The sequence below is a fragment of the Phalacrocorax carbo genome, chromosome 2 (assembly GCF_963921805.1).
Source record: "Phalacrocorax carbo chromosome 2, bPhaCar2.1, whole genome shotgun sequence".
Lineage (NCBI taxonomy): Eukaryota > Metazoa > Chordata > Aves > Suliformes > Phalacrocoracidae > Phalacrocorax > Phalacrocorax carbo.
The window spans coordinates 1419045-1437973 of NC_087514.1; the positions used below are offsets into that span (position 1 = coordinate 1419045).

Here is an 18929-nt window from a genome sequence, read left to right on the forward strand (position 1 = left end):
CTGCACAGCCTGCTGGGCCATCTTGTCTAGGCTGTGCTCTTCCTAGAAAGCTTGGACTACATGATCCCTGAGCTCCCTTCCAACCTGGAATTCCGGGATTCTGTGATTCTGTGTTTCACCACGCTCACAGTAAAATATTTTTTCCCTTATATCCAGTCTAAATCTACCGTCCTTTAGTTTAAAACTATTACCCCTTGTCCTGTCACATCGGGCCTTGCTAAAGAGGTAGCCCCCATCTCTCCTATGGTCCCCCTTCAAGTACTGGAAGGCCGCAAGAAGGTCTCCCCGCTGCCTTTCTGTCTCCACGCTCAACAACTACAACTCTCTCAGCCTATCCTCATAGGAGAGGTGCTCCTAAACAGCCCCCTAAACACTCACATCGGCTCAGTCGGGGCAGGCCTCGCCAGTCCTCAACCCTCTGCCAATCCTCCACCACCGCCACAGCCTTTGAATGGCACCCACGTACAGCATGCTTGCCTCCAGTGCCCTCTGCGAGCTACAAATCCTCTTTCTGCCCGTCAAACACGGTGCAGAGAAGTGGCCTCACCCCAAAGACAGACCCCAAAGGCCCTGCATCACCAGGCTACCCTGCCTGCCGCTCTGCCTCTGCCTCTCCACACTCTCCTGGGATCCCCACAAATTCACCTGCGCTTACGAGGTTCCCCAGAGCAAGCACGGAGTCACGCCTGAGCCCAGGCTGCATCAAACAGACCAGCCCCAGCTAAGGGAAGCGCAACGGAGGGGCCAACACAAGCCTTTGGGGAGTGTGGCAGGGCTCCCCCCACCACAGGGCTTGCCAGCTCTGGACGTGGGCTGCCAGGGCAACATCCTGCTCCCGCAAGCCGCCCTCCTCTGCCTGCTCCCACTCACAACCCCACGGACGGCACCGACAGGCCACAACCACAAACAGGCAGCCTCCTTTCTCCCACCTACAACCTCACAAGCAAGAGGGGCAACACGACACAGAGCACACACAGCTGTGGCTTTAGGCCAGGCCTAAACACAGCCTCAGTCACCTGGCAGCAAGGTCAGCAGGGAACAAAGGCCATGCAACGGGCAGCGCCTCATGCCCGGCACACCTCAAAGAACAGACCAGCCTTCCACGGCTGCGAGGAAAGGGGGCCCCCGCTTCACAATGCACCCGCAAAATAAACCACACGAGTGCCACGCCGTGACCTCACTGATGTCACCCCGCTTCTCCTACAATTTGGTCTCGTCTTCTGCCCGCCCTGACACTCACCATCAACACCAAGACTTTGGCTTCTAATACTCTCACTTAAAAGCTGCCGCCAGGGCCAAGGGCACACGTCCTCAAGAAGAGCACATGAAAGTGTACAACTGCAGGAAGAAAAACACACCCCACCTCATGACTTGCCAGCCTGTGGCATGCAACAGCCGCTTGCTGCAAAACACCGTCATGCGCAAAGGCTGCCCCGCCCCTCGCCGACCACCATAAAAGCTGGCCCCATGCCTCTCTCCCTCACACACGCTCCTCACACCTTCTCCTCCAACGTCAACGAGGTGAGTCTGAACCCCCTTCCCCTCCTTCCCATTCTTCCCCTGCCCCACCTGGCCTGGCTCTTCCAGCACGCTCTGCCCCCAACTCAGCAGCCGAAACCTCCCCACACCCACGCTCCCCACAGCCACACAACACGCTTCCACGCTCCCTTGTCCTCCTACTGTTGCACCCCCTCACCCCTCGCACCACCACACCCCTACGCTTTCTCAACACCCTCTCTGCCAGGGACCCTCCACACCACACACATGGCCTGCTACGACCTCTGCCGCCCCTGCGGACCCACCCCGCTGGCTAACAGCTGCAACGAGCCCTGTGTCAGGCAGTGCGAGGACTCCCGCGTCGTCATCCAGCCTCCCGCCGTGCTGGTCACCCTGCCAGGACCCATCCTCAGCTCCTTCCCACAGAACACCGCCGTCGGATCCTCCTCTTCGGCTGCCGTGGGCAACATCCTCGGCTCCCAGGGAGTGCCCGTCTCCTCCGGTGGATTTGGCTATGGCTACGGCTTTGGAGGCCTGGGCTGCTACGGCGGCGGAAGGGGCTGCTACTCCTGCTAAGGGCCCTGACCACCACCCCTGATACCAACCAACGCACCCTTCAAGCCAGGGCATCGACTGAGGATGCACCTCCGGGCTCTTGCTGCCACGTGGACCTGCCCTCCACGGCTCCTCCTCTCAGGGCACCAAGCAAGGAAGCAGGCAATGGGCCAACCCAGCCTGCCTGGGCACACGGCCCACGCACCTCCTCCTCTTCTCCCACTTCCTTCCTTGCATCACCCCTTCTGCTATCTCCAGTACTGCCCGCTCCAATCACTTGCTCACAAACCATAAACCACCGGGGACCTCCGGCGTGCTGCTCCCACTGTGCGGCAGGAAGTTCTTGCTGCTCTGGCAAGGTCCTCTCTCGCACACGGCACCTCGGCTGATGGTCGCTAGACTTGCACCTCAGACCGCTTCCCTTCCACTTGCTCATCCTGCCTTTTCGCTCTCTTTTGTCCATCAATAAAGTGCTCCTGCATCCCAGCCTGTGAGGTCTCCTCTTCCCTTCTTCTCCCAAGGTTCCTCCAACCTCACCCAGCACAAAGCCAGGGCTCAAGAGGCCAGCGGGGTGGGTGGAGAAGGGTCACTAGATCTCTCCGCGGGATTGTGCCACCACAGCCAATATCAACACAGACTGGCACCTGGCCGGGGGCGTTTCCAGAGTGTGACAACAGCCAACCACTGGCTCAAACAAAGGCTTTGGCACAACAAGGCATGCAGAAGAATAACAGGAAGGGCTTCTTCTACGGCTATGTCAACCAGAAAAGGAAGGTTAAAGAGAGCGTACCTCCCCTGATGAACAAGAAGGGTGACCTAGGAGCAACACACCAGGAGAGGGATGAGCTACTCAAGCCCTTTTTTGCCTCAGGCTTCACTCGTAACCTCTCTTCTCACCCCTCCCGACAACATGCACCGCAAGATGGGCACAAGGCGGCTCAAGACCCTCCCACTGTAAGGGAAGATCAGGTTTCTGACCACCTGAGGAACCTGAACATACACAAGGCTATGGCACCTGGTGAGATGCATCCCAGAGTCCTGAAGGGAACTGGATCATGTAGTTGCCCAGACACTCCCATTACAATCATGGAATCATAGAATCATAGAACGGTTTAGGTTGGAAGGGACATTAGTGGGCAACCAGTCTAAACCCCCTGCAGTGAGCACGGACATCTTCCACTAGACCCGCTTGCTCAGAGCCCTCTCCAACCTGACCTTGAATGTTTCTAGGGATGGAGCATCCACCACCTCTCTGGGCAACCTCTTCCGCCACATTGGACACTTTCAAGATTCGGCTGCACAGCCTGCTGGGCCATCTTGTCTAGGCTGTGCTCTTCCTAGAAAGCTTGGACTACATGATCCCTGAGCTCCCTTCCAACCTGGGATTCCGGGATTCTGGGATTCTGTGTTTCACCACGCTCACAGTAAAACATTTCTTCCCTTATATCCAGTCTAAATCTACCGTCCTTTAGTTTAAAACTATTACCCCTTGTCCTGTCACATCGGGCCTTGCTAAAGAGGTAGCCCCCATCTCTCCTATGGTCCCCCTTCAAGTACTGGAAGGCCGCAAGAAGGTCTCCCCGCTGCCTTTCTGTCTCCACGCTCAACAACTACAACTCTCTCAGCCTATCCTCATAGGAGAGGTGCTCCTAAACAGCCTCCTAAACACTCACATCGGCTCAGTCGGGGCAGGCCTCGCCAGTCCTCAACCCTCTGCCAATCCTCCAACACCACCACAGCCTTTGAATGGCACCCACGTACAGCATGCTCGCCTCCAGTGCCCTCTGCGAGCTACAAATCCTCTTTCTGCCCGTCAAACACGGTGCAGAGAAGTGGCCTCACCCCAAAGACAGACCCCAAAGGCCCTGCATCACCAGGCTACCCTGCCTGCCGCTCTGCCTCTGCCTCTCCACGCTCTCCTGGGATCCCCACAAATTCACCTGCGCTTACGAGGCTCCCCAGAGCAAGCACAAGAGTCACGCCTGAGCCCAGGCTGCATCAAACAGACCAGCCCCAGCTAAGGGAAGCGCAACGGAGGGGCCAACACAAGCCTTTGGGGAGTGTGGCAGGGCTGCCCCCACCACAGGGCTTGCCAGCTCTGGACGTGGGCTGCCAGGGCAACATCCTGCTCCCGCAAGCCGCCCTCCTCTGCCTGCTCCCACTCACAGCCCCACGGACGGCACCGACGGGCCACAACCACAAACAGGCAGCCTCCTTTCTCCCACCTACAACCTCACAAGCAAGAGGGGCAACACGACACACACAGAGCACACACAGCTGTGGCTTTAGGCCAGGCCTAAACACAGCCTCAGTCACCTGGCAGCAAGGTCAGCAGGGAACAAAGGCCATGCAACGGGCAGCGCCTCATGCCCGGCACACCTCAAAGAACAGACCAGCCTTCCACGGCTGCGAGGAAAGGGGGCCCCCGCTTCACAATGCACCCGCAAAATAAACCACACGAGTGCCACGCCGTGACCTCACTGATGTCACCCCGCTTCTCCTACAATTTGGTCTCGTCTTCTGCCCGCCCTGACACTCACCATCAACACCAAGACTTTGGCTTCTAATACTCTCACTTAAAAGCTGCCGCCAGGGCCAAGGGCACACGTCCTCAAGAAGAGCACATGAAAGTGTACAACTGCAGGAAGAAAAACACACCCCACCTCATGACTTGCCAGCCTGTGGCATGCAACAGCCGCTTGCTGCAAAACACCGTCATGCGCAAAGGCTGCCCCGCCCCTCGCCGACCACCATAAAAGCTGGCCCCATGCCTCTCTCCCTCACACACGCTCCTCACACCTTCTCCTCCAACGTCAACGAGGTGAGTCTGAACCCCCTTCCCCTCCTTCCCATTCTTCCCTTGCCCCACCTGGCCTGGCTCTTCCAGCACGCTCTGCCCCCAACTCAGCAGCCGACACCTCCCCACACCCACGCTCCCCACAGCCACACAACACACCTCCACCCTCCCTTGTCCTCCTGCTGTTGCACCCCCACCTCACACCCCCACACCCCTCACACCCCCACGCCCCTACGCTTTCTCAACACCCTCTCTTCCAGGGACCCTCCACACCACACACATGGCCTGCTACGACCTCTGCCGCCCCTGCGGACCCACCCCGCTGGCTAACAGCTGCAACGAGCCCTGTGTCAGGCAGTGCGAGGACTCCCGCGTCGTCATCCAGCCCTCCACCGTGATGGTCACCCTGCCAGGACCCATCCTCAGCTCCTTCCCACAGAACACCGCCGTCGGATCCTCCTCTTCGGCTGCCGTGGGCAACATCCTCGGCTCCCAGGGAGTGCCCGTCTCCTCCGGTGGATTTGGCTATGGCTACGGCTTTGGAGGCCTGGGCTGCTACGGCGGCGGAAGGGGCTGCTACCCCTGCTAAGGGCCCTGACCACCACCCCTGACACCAACAGCACGCACCCTGCAAGCCAGGGCATCGACTGAGGATGCACCTCCGGGCTCTTGCTGCCACGTGGACATGCCCTCCACGGCTCCTCCTCTCAAGGCACCAAGCAAGGAAGCGGGAGAGGGGCCAACCCAGCCTGCCTGGGCACACGGCCCACGCACCTCCTCCTCTTCTCCCACTTCCTTCCTTGCATCACCCCTTCTACTGTCTCCAGTACTGCCCGCTCCAATCACTTGCTCACAAGCCATAGACCACCGGGGACCTCCGGCGTGCTGCTCCCATTGTGCGGCAGGAAGTTCTTGCTGCTCTGGCAAGGTCCTCTCTCGCACACGGCACCTCGGCTGATGGTCGCTAGACTTGCACCTCAGACCACTTCCCTTCCACTTGCTCATCCTGCCTTTTCGCTCTCTTTTGTCCATCAATAAAGTGCTCCTGCATCCCAGCCTGTGAGGTCTCCTCTTCCCTTCTTCTCCCAAGCCTCCTCCAACTCTACACAGCACAAAGCCAGGGCTCAAGAGGCCAGCGGGGTGGGTGGAGAAGGGTCACTAGATCTCTCCGCGGGATTGTGCCACCACAGCCAATATCAACACAGACTGGCACCTGGAGGGGGGGCTTCCAGAGTGTGACCACAGCCAACCACTGGCTCAAACAAAGGCTTTGGCACAACAAGGCATGCTGAACAATAACAGGAAGGGCTTCTTCTACGGCTATGTCAACCAGAAAAGGAAGGTTAAAGAGAGCGTACCTCCCCCGATGAACAAGAAGGGTGACCTAGGAGCAACACACCAGGAGAGGGATGAGCTACTCAAGCCCTTTTTTGCCTCAGGCTTCACTCGTAACCTCTCTCCTCACCCCTCCCGATGACATGCACCGCAAATGGGCACAAGGCGGCGCAAGACCCTCCCACTGTAAGGGAAGATCAGGTTTCTGACCACCTGAGGAACCTGAACATACACAAGGCTATGGCACCTGGTGAGATGCGTCCCAGAGTCCTGAAGGGAACTGGATCATGTAGTTGCCCAGACACTCCCATTACAATCATGGAATCATAGAATCATAGAACGGTTTAGGTTGGAAGGGACATTAGTGGGCAACCAGTCTAAACCCCCTGCAGTGAGCACGGACATCTTCCACTAGATCCGCTTGCTCAGAGCCCTCTCCAACCTGACCTTGAATGTTTCTAGGGATGGAGCATCCACCACCTCTCTGGGCAACCTCTTCCGCCACATTGGACACTTTCAAGATTTGGCTGCACAGCCTGCTGGGCCATCTTGTCTAGGCTGTGCTCTTCCTAGAAAGCTTGGACTACATGATCCCTGAGCTCCCTTCCAACCTGGGATTCTGGGATTCTGTGATTCTGTGTTTCACCACGCTCACAGTAAAACATTTTTTCCCTTATATCCAGTCTAAATCTACCGTCCTTTAGTTTAAAACTATTACCCCTTGTCCTGTCACATCGAGCCTTGCTAAAGAGGTAGCCCCCATCTCTCCTATGGTCCCCCTTCAAGTACTGGAAGGCCGCAAGAAGGTCTCCCCGCTGCCTTTCTGTCTCCACGCTCAACAGCTCTCTCAGCCTATCCTCATAGGAGAGGTGCTCCAGCCCTCAGATCATTTCTGGGGCCCGCCTCTGGACCTGTTCCAACAGGTCCACGTCCTTTCTGTATTAGCGGCTCCAGAGCTGGATGCAGTTCTCCAGGTGGGGTCTCACAAGAGCAGAGTAGAGGGGTGGATATTTGAAAAATCATGGCAGTCAGGTGATGTCCCTGCGGACTGCAAGAATCACAGAATCACACAATGCTATGGGTTGGAAGGGACCTCTGGAGAGCATCTTGTCCATCCCCCCTGCTTGACCAGGCACACCTACAGCAGCAAGCAAGGACCTCGTCCAGGCAGGGTTTGAATGTCTCCAGGGAAGGAGACTCCACAGCCTCTCTGGGAAGCCTGTTCCACTGCTCTGCCACCCGCACAGGAACAAAGTTTTATCTCGTGTTTAAATGGAACTTCCTGCCTTCCAACTTGTGCCCACTGCAACCTTGGCCTGTCCTTGGGCACCCACCACTGAAAACAGTCCGGCCCAATCCTCCTGACACTCACCCTTCAGATATTTGTAAGTATTGATGAGTTCCCCCCTCAGTCTTCTCTTCTCCAGGCTGAACAAACCCACGTCTCTCAGCCTTTCCTCATAAGAGGGGTGCTCCAGTCCCCCCATCATCTTGGTACCTCTCCGATGGACTTGCTCAAGCAGTTCCCTGGCCTTCTTCCTCTGGGGGGCCAAGAACGGGACACAACACTCCAGACGAGGCCTCACTAGGGCAGAGTACAGGGGGAGGATAACCTCCCTCGCCCTGCTGGCCATACTCCTTTTCATGCAGCCCACGATACCCTTGGCCTTCTTGGCCACAAGGGCACGGTGCTGGCTCAGGGTCACCCTGCTCTCCACCAGCACTGCCAGGGCCTTCTCAGCAGAGCCACTTTCCAGCAGGTCACCCCCAAGCTGTGCCGGTGCATGGAGTCCTTCCTCCCCATGTGCAGGACCCTACACTTGCTCTTGTTGAACTTCATCAGGTTCCCCTTGACCCAGCTCTCCAGCCTGTCCAGGTCTCGTTGGATGGCAGCACAGCCTCCTGCCGTATCACCCACTCCTCCCAGTTTGGTATCGTCAGCAAACTTGCTGAGGGTACAATCTATCCCTTTGTTCAGGTCATTGAATAGAACTGGACCCTGGGGAACAATGCTAGTTATCGGCCTCCAACCAGACTCTGCCCCATTGATCACCACCCTCGGAGCTCCGCCATTCAGCCAGCTCTCAATCTGCCTCCCTCTCCTCTCATCTAATCCATGCTTCCTTAGCCTGTCCGTGAGGATGTTATGGGAGACAGCGTCGAGCACTTGGCTGAAGACAAGGTAAACAACAGCCACTGCTCTCCCACGCCATCATAGAAGGCTATCAGCTTGGTCAAGCATGATCTTCCTTGGTGAATCCATGTTACCTCCTTCTGATAACCCTCTTCTCCACTGCATGCTTGGCGATGACCTCCAGAACACACTCTTCCTTCACCTTTCTGAGGATGGAGGTCAGGTTGACTGTGCTATAGTTTCCCGGGTCTTCCATCTTGACCTTTTTGAAGATTGGAATGACATCGGCTGCCCTCCAGTCCTCGGGAACCTCTCCTGTTCTCCATGACCTTTCAAAGATGATGGAGAGTGGCTTGGCAAGAACATCCGCCAGCTCCTTCAGCACTTGTGGGTGCTTTCTGTCGGCGGTCATGAATCTGCAAGGACCCAGTTTGCCTAGGTGATCTCTAACCCAATCCACCTCAACCAAAGGAGAAGTTTTCCTTTCTCCAGATTTTCTCTATCACCTCTGGGGACTGGGATGCCTCAGGGCCAGACTTAGCAATAAAGGCTGAAGCAAAGGCAGCATTCAATAACTCTGCCTTCCCTGCATCCTGCGTCACCAGGGCCCACACCTCGTTCAGCAGCAGGCCCATACTTTCCCCACTCTTCCTTTTACTGCCAAAGTATTAGAAGAAGCCCTTCTTGGGATCCTAGACACACCTTGCCAGAATGACATCCACGTGGGTCTGGTCTTCCCCGATCCATCTATGAAGACCTCACAATGTCCCTAGATGCCTCCCAAGTGGCCAGCCCCTTTGCCATCAGACCCTTTTGCCATCCACAGCAACAAGCACTGCTCGCCTGACAAACAGCCTCCTAAACACTCACATTGGCTCAGTCGGGGCAGGCCTCGCCAGTCCTCAACCCTCTGCCAATCCTCCAACACCACCACAGCCTTTGAATGGCACCCACGTACAGCATGCTCGCCTCCAGTGCCCTCTGCGAGCTACAAATCCTCTTTCTGCCCGTCAAACACGGTGCAGAGAAGTGGCCTCACCCCAAAGACAGACCCCAAAGGCCCTGCATCACCAGGCTACCCTGCCTGCCGCTCTGCCTCTGCCTCTCCACACTCTCCTGGGATCCCCACAAATTCACCTGCGCTTACGAGGTTCCCCAGAGCAAGCACGGAGTCACGCCAGAGACCAGGCTGCATCAAACAGACCAGCCCCAGCTAAGGGAGGCGCTACGGAGGGGCCAACACAAGCCTTTGGGGAGCGTGGCAGGGCTGCCCCCACCACAGGGCTTGCCAGCTCTGGACGTGGGCTGCCAGGGTAACATCCTGCTCCCGCAAGCCGCCCTCCTCTGCCTGCTCCCACTCACACCCCCACGGACAGCACCGACGGGCCACAACCACAAACAGGCAGCCTCCTTTCTCCCACCTACAACCTCACAAGCAAGAGGGGCAACACGACACACACAGAGCACACACAGCTGTGGCTTTAGGCCAGGCCTAAACACAGCCTCAGTCACCTGGCAACAAGGTCAGCAGGGAACAAAGGCCATGCAACGGGCAGCGCCTCATGCCCGGCACACCTCAAAGAACAGACCAGCCTTCCACGGCTGCGAGGAAAGGGGGCCCCCGCTTCACAATGCACCCACAAAATAAACCACACGAGTGCCACGCCATGACCTCACTGATGTCACCCCGCTTCTCCTACAATTTGGTCTCGTCTTCTGCCCGCCCTGACACTCACCAACACCAAGACTTTGGCTTCTAATACTCTCACTTAAAAGCTGCCGCCAGGGCCAAGGGCACACGTCCTCAAGAAGAGCACATGAAAGTGTACAACTGCAGGAAGAAAAACACACCCCACCTCATGACTTGCCAGCCTGTGGCATGCAACAGCCGTTTGCTGCAAAACACCGTCATGCGCAAAGGCTGCCCCGCCCCTCGCCGACCACCATAAAAGCTGGCCCCATGCCTCTCTCCCTCACACACGCTCCTCACACCTTCTCCTCCAACGTCAACGAGGTGAGTCTGAACCCCCTTCCCCTCCTTCCCATTCTTCCCTTGCCCCACCTGGCCTGGCTCTTCCAGCACGCTCTGCCCCCAACTCAGCAGCCGAAACCTCCCCACACCCACGCTCCCCACAGCCACACAACACGCCTCCACGCTCCCTTGTCCTCCTGCTGTTGCACCCCCACCTCACACCACCACACCCCTCGCACCCCCACGCCCCTACGCTTTCTCAACACCCTCTCTTCCAGGGACCCTCCACACCACACACATGGCCTGCTACGACCTCTGCCGCCCCTGCGGACCCACCCCGCTGGCTAACAGCTGCAACGAGCCCTGTGTCAGGCAGTGCGAGGACTCCCGCGTCGTCATCCAGCCCTCCACCGTGCAGGTCACCCTGCCAGGACCCATCCTCAGCTCCTTCCCACAGAACACCGCTGTCGGATCCTCCTCATCGGCTGCCGTGGGCAACATCCTCGGCTCCCAGGGAGTGCCCGTCTCCTCCGGTGGATTTGGCTATGGCTACGGCTTTGGAGGCCTGGGCTGCTACGGCGGCGGAAGGGGGTGCTACCCCTGCTAAGGGCCCTGACCACCACCCCTGATACCAACAGCACACACCCTGCAAGCCAGGGCATCGACTGAGGATGCACCTCCGGGCTCTTGCTGCCACGTGGACCTGCCCTCCACGGCTCCTCCTCTCAAGGCACCAAGCAAGGAAGCGGGAGAGGGGCCAACCCAGCCTGCCTGGGCACACGGCCCACGCACCTCCTCCTCTTCTCCCACTTCCTTCCTTGCATCACCCCTTCTGCTATCTCCAGTACTGCCCGCTCCAATCACTTGCTCACAAGCCATAGACCACCGGGGACCTCCGGCGTGCTGCTCCCACTGTGCGGCAGGAAGTTCTTGCTGCTCTGGCAAGGTCCTCTCTCGCACACGGCACCTTGGCTGATGGTCGCTAGACTTGCACCTCAGACCACTTCCCTTCCACTTGCTCATCCTGCCTTTTCGCTCTCTTTTGTCCATCAATAAAGTGCTCCTGCATCCCAGCCTGTGAGGTCTCCTCTTCCCTTCTTCTCCCAAGCCTCCTCCAACTCTACCCAGCACAAAGCCAGGGCTCAAGAGGCCAGCGGGGTGGGTGGAGAAGGGTCACTAGATCTCTCCGCGGGATTGTGCTACCACAGCCAATATCAACACAGACTGGCACCTGGAGGGGGGGCTTCCAGAGTGTGACCACAGCCAACCACTGGCTCAAACAAAGGCTTTGGCACAACAAGGCATGCAGAAAAATAACAGGAAGGGCTTCTACAGCTATGTCAACCAGAAAAGGAAGGTTAAAGAGAGCGTACCTCCCCTGATGAACAAGAAGGGTGACCTAGGAGCAACACACCAGGAGAGGGATGAGCTACTCAAGCCCTTTTTTGCCGCAGGCTTCACTCGTAACCTCTCTCCTCACCCCTCCCGACAACATGCACCGCAAGATGGGCACAAGGCGGCTCAAGACCCTCCCACTGTAAGGGAAGATCAGGTTTCTGACCACCTGAGGAACCTGAACATACACAAGGCTATGGCACCTGGTGAGATGCGTCCCAGAGACCTGAAGGGAACTGGATCATGTAGTTGCCCAGACACTCCCATTACAATCATGGAATCATAGAATCATAGAACGGTTTAGGTTGGAAGGGACATTAGTGGGCAACCAGTCTAAACCCCCTGCAGTGAGCACGGACATCTTCCACTAGATCCGCTTGCTCAGAGCCCTCTCCAACCTGACCTTGAATGTTTCTAGGGATGGAGCATCCACCACCTCTCTGGGCAACCTCTTCCGCCACATTGGACACTTTCAAGATTTGGCTGCACAGCCTGCTGGGCCATCTTGTCTAGGCTGTGCTCTTCCTAGAAAGCTTGGACTACATGATCCCTGAGCTCCCTTCCAACCTGGGATTCTGGGATTCTGTGATTCTGTGTTTCACCACGCTCACAGTAAAACATTTCTTCCCTTATATCCAGTCTAAATCTACCGTCCTTTAGTTTAAAACTATTACCCCTTGTCCTGTCACATCGGGCCTTGCTAAAGAGGTAGCCCCCATCTCTCCTATGGTCCCCCTTCAAGTACTGGAAGGCCGCAAGAAGGTCTCCCCGCTGCCTTTCTGTCTCCACGCTCAACAACTACAACTCTCTCAGCCTATCCTCATAGGAGAGGTGCTCCTAAACAGCCTCCTAAACACTCACATCGGCTCAGTCGGGGCAGGCCTCGCCAGTCCTCAACCCTCTGCCAATCCTCCAACACCACCACAGCCTTTGAATGGCACCCACGTACAGCATGCTCGGCTCCAGTGCCCTCTGCGAGCTACAAATCCTCTTTCTGCCCGTCAAACACGGTGCAGAGAAGTGGCCTCACCCCAAAGACAGACCCCAAAGGCCCTGCATCACCAGGCTACCCTGCCTGCCGCTCTGCCTCTGCCTCTCCACACTCTCCTGGGATCCCCACAAATTCACCTGCGCTTACGAGGTTCCCCAGAGCAAGCACAAGAGTCACGCCTGAGCCCAGGCTGCATCAAACAGACCAGCCCCAGCTAAGGGAAGCGCAACGGAGGGGCCAACACAAGCCTTTGGGGAGCGTGGCAGGGCTCCCCCCACCACAGGGCTTGCCAGCTCTGGACGTGGGCTGCCAGGGCAACATCCTGCTCCCGCAAGCCGCCCTCCTCTGCCTGCTCCCACTCACACCCCCACGGACGGCACCGACAGGCCACAACCACAAACAGGCAGCCTCCTTTCTCCCACCTACAACCTCACAAGCAAGAGGGGCAACACGACACAGAGCACACACAGCTGTGGCTTTAGGCCAGGCCTAAACACAGCCTCAGTCACCTGGCAGCAAGGTCAGCAGGGAACAAAGGCCATGCAACGGGCAGCGCCTCATGCCCGGCACACCTCAAAGAACAGACCAGCCTTCCACGGCTGCGAGGAAAGGGGGCCCCCGCTTCACAATGCACCCGCAAAATAAACCACACGAGTGCCACGCCATGACCTCACTGATGTCACCCCGCTTCTCCTACAATTTGGTCTCGTCTTCTGCCCGCCCTGACACTCACCATCAACACCAAGACTTTGGCTTCTAATACTCTCACTTAAAAGCTGCCGCCAGGGCCAAGGGCACACGTCCTCAAGAAGAGCACATGAAAGTGTACAACTGCAGGAAGAAAAACACACCCCACCTCATGACTTGCCAGCCTGTGGCATGCAACAGCCGCTTGCTGCAAAACACCGTCATGCGCAAAGGCTGCCCCACCCCTTGCCGACCACCATAAAAGCTGGCCCCATGCCTCTCTCCCTCACACACGCTCCTCACACCTTCTCCTCCAACGTCAACGAGGTGAGTCTGAACCCCCTTCCCCTCCTTCCCATTCTTCCCTTGCCCCACCTGGCCTGGCTCTTCCAGCACGCTCTGCCCCCAACTCAGCAGCCGACACCTCCCCACACCCACGCTCCCCACAGCCACACAACACGCCTCCACGCTCCCTTGTCCTCCTGCTGTTGCACCCCCACCTCGCACCACCACACCCCTCGCACCCCCACGCCCCTACGCTTTCTCAACACCCTCTCTTCCAGGGACCCTCCACACCACACACATGGCCTGCTACGACCTCTGCCGCCCCTGCGGACCCACCCCGCTGGCTAACAGCTGCAACGAGCCCTGTGTCAGGCAGTGCGAGGACTCCCGCGTCGTCATCCAGCCCTCCACCGTGATGGTCACCCTGCCAGGACCCATCCTCAGCTCCTTCCCACAGAACACCGCCGTCGGATCCTCCTCTTCGGCTGCCGTGGGCAACATCCTCGGCTCCCAGGGAGTGCCCGTCTCCTCCGGTGGATTTGGCTATGGCTACGGCTTTGGAGGCCTGGGCTGCTACGGTGGCATAAGGGGCTGCTACCCCTGCTAAGGGCCCTGACCACCACCCCTGATACCAACCAACGCACCCTGCAAGCCAGGGCATGGACTGAGGATGCACCTCCGGGCTCTTGCTGCCACGTGGACGTGCCCTCCACGGCTCCTCCTCTCAAGGCACCAAGCAAGGAAGCAGGGAAGGGGCCAACCCAGCCTGCCTGGACACACGGCCCACGCACCTCCTCCTCTTCTCCCACCTCCTTCCTTGCATCGCCCCTTCTGCTATCTCCAGTACTGCCCGCTCCAATCACTTGCTCACAAGCCATAGACCACCGGGGACCTCCGGCGTGCTGCTCCCATTGTGCGGCAGGAAGTTCTTGCTGCTCTGGCAAGGTCCTCTCTCGCACACGGCACCTCGGCTGATGGTCGCTAGACTTGCACCTCAGACCCCTTCCTTTCCACTTGGTGCTCCTGCCTTTTTGCTCTCTTTTGTCCATCAATAAAGTTCTCCTGCATCCCAGCCTGTGAGGTCTCCTCTTCCCTTCTTCTCCCAAGCCTCCTCCAACTCTACCCAGCACAAAGCCAGGACTCAAGAGGCCAGTGGGGTGGGTGGAGAAGGGTCACTAGATCTCTCCGCGGGATTGTGCCACCACAGCCAATATCAACACAGACTGGCACCTGGCCGGGTGGGCTTCCAGAGTGTGACCACAGCCAACCACTAGCTCAAACAAAGGCTTTGGCACAACAAGGCATGCTGAACAATAACAGGAAGGGCTTCTTCTACGGCTATGTCAACCAGAAAAGGAAGGTTAAAGAGAGCGTACCTCCCCTGATGAACAAGAAGGGTGACCTAGGAACAACACACCAGGAGAGGGATGAGCTACTCAAGCCCTTTTTTGCCGCAGCCTTCACACGTAACCTCTCTCCTCACCCCTCCCGACGACATGCACCGCAAGATGGGCACAAGGCGGCTCAAGACCCTCCCACTGTAAGGGAAGATCAGGTTTCTGACCACCTGAGGAACCTGAACATACACAAGGCTATGGCACCTGGTGAGATGCATCCCAGAGTCCTGAAGGGAACTGGATCATGTAGTTGCCCAGACACTCCCATTACAATCATGGAATCATAGAATCATAGAACGGTTTAGGTTGGAAGGGACATTAGTGGGCAACCAGTCTAAACCCCCTGCAGTGAGCACGGACATCTTCCACTAGACCCGCTTGCTCAGAGCCCTCTCCAACCTGACCTTGAATGTTTCTAGGGATGGAGCATCCACCACCTCTCTGGGCAACCTCTTCCGCCACATTGGACACTTTCAAGATTCGGCTGCACAGCCTGCTGGGCCATCTTGTCTAGGCTGTGCTCTTCCTAGAAAGCTTGGACTACATGATCCCTGAGCTCCCTTCCAACATGGAATTCCGGGATTCTGGGATTCTGTGTTTCACCACGCTCACAGTAAAACATTTCTTCCCTTATATCCAGTCTAAATCTACCGTCCTTTAGTTTAAAACTATTACCCCTTGTCCTGTCACATCGAGCCTTGCTAAAGAGGTAGCCCCCATCTCTCCTATGGTCCCCCTTCAAGTACTGGAAGGCCACAAGAAGGTCTCCCCGCTGCCTTTCTGTCTCCACGCTCAACAACTCTCTCAGCCTATCCTCATAGGAGAGGTGCTCCTAAACAGCCTCCTAAACACTCACATCGGCTCAGTCGGGGCAGGCCTCGCCAGTCCTCAACCCTCTGCCAATCCTCCAACACCACCACAGCCTTTGAATGGCACCCACGTACAGCATGCTCGCCTCCAGTGCCCTCTGCGAGCTACAAATCCTCTTTCTGCCCGTCAAACACGGTGCAGAGAAGTGGCCTCACCCCAAAGACAGACCCCAAAGGCCCTGCATCACCAGGCTACCCTGCCTGCCGCTCTGCCTCTGCCTCTCCACACTCTCCTGGGATCCCCACAAATTCACCTGCGCTTACGAGGTTCCCCAGAGCAAGCACGGAGTCACGCCTGAGCCCAGGCTGCATCAAACAGACCAGCCCCAGCTAAGGGAAGCGCAACGGAGGGGCCAACACAAGCCTTTGGGGAGTGTGGCAGGGCTGCCCCCACCACAGGGCTTGCCAGCTCTGGACGTGGGCTGCCAGGGCAACATCCTGCTCCCGCAAGCCGCCCTCCTCTGCCTGCTCCCACTCACAGCCCCACGGACGGCACCGACGGGCCACAACCACAAACAGGCAGCCTCCTTTCTCCCACCTACAACCTCACAAGCAAGAGGGGCAACACGACACACACAGAGCACACACAGCTGTGGCTTTAGGCCAGGCCTAAACACAGCCTCAGTCACCTGGCAGCAAGGTCAGCAGGGAACAAAGGCCATGCAACGGGCAGCGCCTCATGCCCGGCACACCTCAAAGAACAGACCAGCCTTCCACGGCTGCGAGGAAAGGGGGCCCCCGCTTCACAATGCACCCGCAAAATAAACCACACGAGTGCCACGCCGTGACCTCACTGATGTCACCCCGCTTCTCCTACAATTTGGTCTCGTCTTCTGCCCGCCCTGACACTCACCATCAACACCAAGACTTTGGCTTCTAATACTCTCACTTAAAAGCTGCCGCCAGGGCCAAGGGCACACGTCCTCAAGAAGAGCACATGAAAGTGTACAACTGCAGGAAGAAAAACACACCCCACCTCATGACTTGCCAGCCTGTGGCATGCAACAGCCGCTTGCTGCAAAACACCGTCATGCGCAAAGGCTGCCCCGCCCCTCGCCGACCACCATAAAAGCTGGCCCCATGCCTCTCTCCCTCACACACGCTCCTCACACCTTCTCCTCCAACGTCAACGAGGTGAGTCTGAACCCCCTTCCCCTCCTTCCCATTCTTCCCCTGCCCCACCTGGCCTGGCTCTTCCAGCACGCTCTGCCCCCAACTCAGCAGCCGACACCTCCCCACACCCACGCTCCCCACAGCCACACAACACGCTTCCACGCTCCCTTGTCCTCCTACTGTTGCACCCCCTCACCCCTCGCACCACCACACCCCTACGCTTTCTCAACACCCTCTCTGCCAGGGACCCTCCACACCACACACATGGCCTGCTACGACCTCTGCCGCCCCTGCGGACCCACCCCGCTGGCTAACAGCTGCAACGAGCCCTGTGTCAGGCAGTGCGAGGACTCCCGCGTCGTCATCCAGCCTCCCGCCGTGCTGGTCACCCTGCCAGGACCCATCCTCAGCTCCTTCCCACAGAACACCGCCGTCGGATCCTCCTCTTCGGCTGCCGTGGGCAACATCCTCGGCTCCCAGGGAGTGCCCGTCTCCTCCGGTGGATTTGGCTATGGCTACGGCTTTGGAGGCCTGGGCTGCTACGGTGGCAGAAGGGGCTGCTACCCCTGCTAAGGGCCCTGACCACCACCCCTGACACCAACAGCACACACCCTGCAAGCCAGGGCATCGACTGAGGATGCACCTCCGGGCTCTTGCTGCCACGTGGACCTGCCCTCCACGGCTCCTCCTCTCAAGGCACCAAGCAAGGAAGCGGGAGAGGGGCCAACCCAGCCTGCCTGGACACACGGCCCACGCACCTCCTCCTCTTCTCCCACTTCCTTCCTTGCATCACCCCTTCTGCTATCTCCAGTACTGCCCGCTCCAATCACTTGCTCACAAGCCATAGACCACCGGGGACCTCCGGCGTGCTGCTCCCACTGTGTGGCAGGAAGTTCTTGCTGCTCTGGCAAGGTCCTCTCTCGCACACGGCACCTCGGCTGATGGTCGCTAGACTTGCACCTCAGACCGCTTCCCTTCCACTTGCTCATCCTGCCTTTTCGCTCTCTTTTGTCCATCAATAAAGTGCTCCTGCATCCCAGCCTGTGTGGTCTCCTCTTCCCTTCTTCTCCCAAGCCTCCTCCAACTCTACCCAGCACAAAGCCAGGGCTCAAGAGGCCAGCGGGGTGGGTGGAGAAGGGTCACTAGATCTCTCCGCGGGATTGTGCCACCACAGCCAATATCAACACAGACTGGCATCTGGCAGGGGGGGCTTCCAGAGTGTGACACCAGCCAACCACTAGCTCAAACAAAGGCTTTGGCACAACAAGGCATGCTGAACAATAACAGGAAGGGCTTCTTCTACGGCTATGTCAACCAGAAAAGGAAGGTTAAAGAGAGCGTACCTCCCCTGATGAACAAGAAGGGTGACCTAGGAGCAACACACCAGGAGAGGGATGAGCTACTCAAGCCCTTTTTTGCCTCAGGCTTCACTCGTAACCTCTCTCCTCACCCCTCCCGATGACATGCACCGCAAGATGGGCACAAGGCGGCTCAAGACCCTCCCACTGTAAGGGAAGATCAGGTTTCTGACCACCTGAGGAACCTGAACATACACAAGGCTATGGCACCTGGTAAGATGCATCCCAGAGTCCTGAAGGGAACTGGATCATGTAGTTGCTCAGACACTCCCATTACAATCATGGAATCATAGAATCATAGAACGGTTTAGCTTGGAAGGGACATTAGTGGGCAACCAGTCTAAACCCCCTGCAGTGAGCACGGACATCTTCCACTAGACCCGCTTGCTCAGAGCCCTCTCCAACCTGACCTTGAATGTTTCTAGGGATGGAGCATCCACCACCTCTCTGGGCAACCTCTTCCGCCACATTGGACACTTTCAAGATTTGGCTGCACAGCCTGCTGGGCCATCTTGTCTAGGCTGTGCTCTTCCTAGAAAGCTTG

At 57.8% G+C, this 18929-nt stretch overlaps 5 protein-coding genes across 5 annotated transcripts; all 5 read left to right on the forward strand.

The window, feature by feature from the left end:
- The first annotated feature begins 1748 nt into the window (after positions 1 to 1748).
- Positions 1749 to 2073, forward strand: LOC135312258 (feather keratin 1-like). The gene has a single exon (XM_064445402.1). It carries the CDS (start codon positions 1765 to 1767, stop codon positions 2071 to 2073), a length of 309 nt encoding a protein of 102 aa, XP_064301472.1. The 5' UTR covers positions 1749 to 1764.
- A 3040-nt stretch (positions 2074 to 5113) lies between these two features.
- Positions 5114 to 5438, forward strand: LOC135312259 (feather keratin 1-like). The gene has a single exon (XM_064445403.1). The coding sequence runs from the start codon at positions 5130 to 5132 to the stop codon at positions 5436 to 5438; it is 309 nt and encodes a 102-aa protein (XP_064301473.1). The 5' UTR covers positions 5114 to 5129.
- Positions 5439 to 10572: 5134 nt separating this feature from the next.
- LOC135312260 (feather keratin 1-like) lies at positions 10573 to 10897 on the forward strand. The gene has a single exon (XM_064445404.1). It carries the CDS (start codon positions 10589 to 10591, stop codon positions 10895 to 10897), a length of 309 nt encoding a protein of 102 aa, XP_064301474.1. The 5' UTR covers positions 10573 to 10588.
- A 3033-nt stretch (positions 10898 to 13930) lies between these two features.
- LOC135312261 (feather keratin 1-like) lies at positions 13931 to 14255 on the forward strand. Its single transcript, XM_064445406.1, has one exon. The coding sequence runs from the start codon at positions 13947 to 13949 to the stop codon at positions 14253 to 14255; it is 309 nt and encodes a 102-aa protein (XP_064301476.1). The 5' UTR covers positions 13931 to 13946.
- A 3020-nt stretch (positions 14256 to 17275) lies between these two features.
- Positions 17276 to 17615, forward strand: LOC135312262 (feather keratin 1-like). The gene has a single exon (XM_064445407.1). It carries the CDS (start codon positions 17292 to 17294, stop codon positions 17598 to 17600), a length of 309 nt encoding a protein of 102 aa, XP_064301477.1. The 5' UTR covers positions 17276 to 17291; the 3' UTR covers positions 17601 to 17615.
- Positions 17616 to 18929: the final 1314 nt, after the last annotated feature.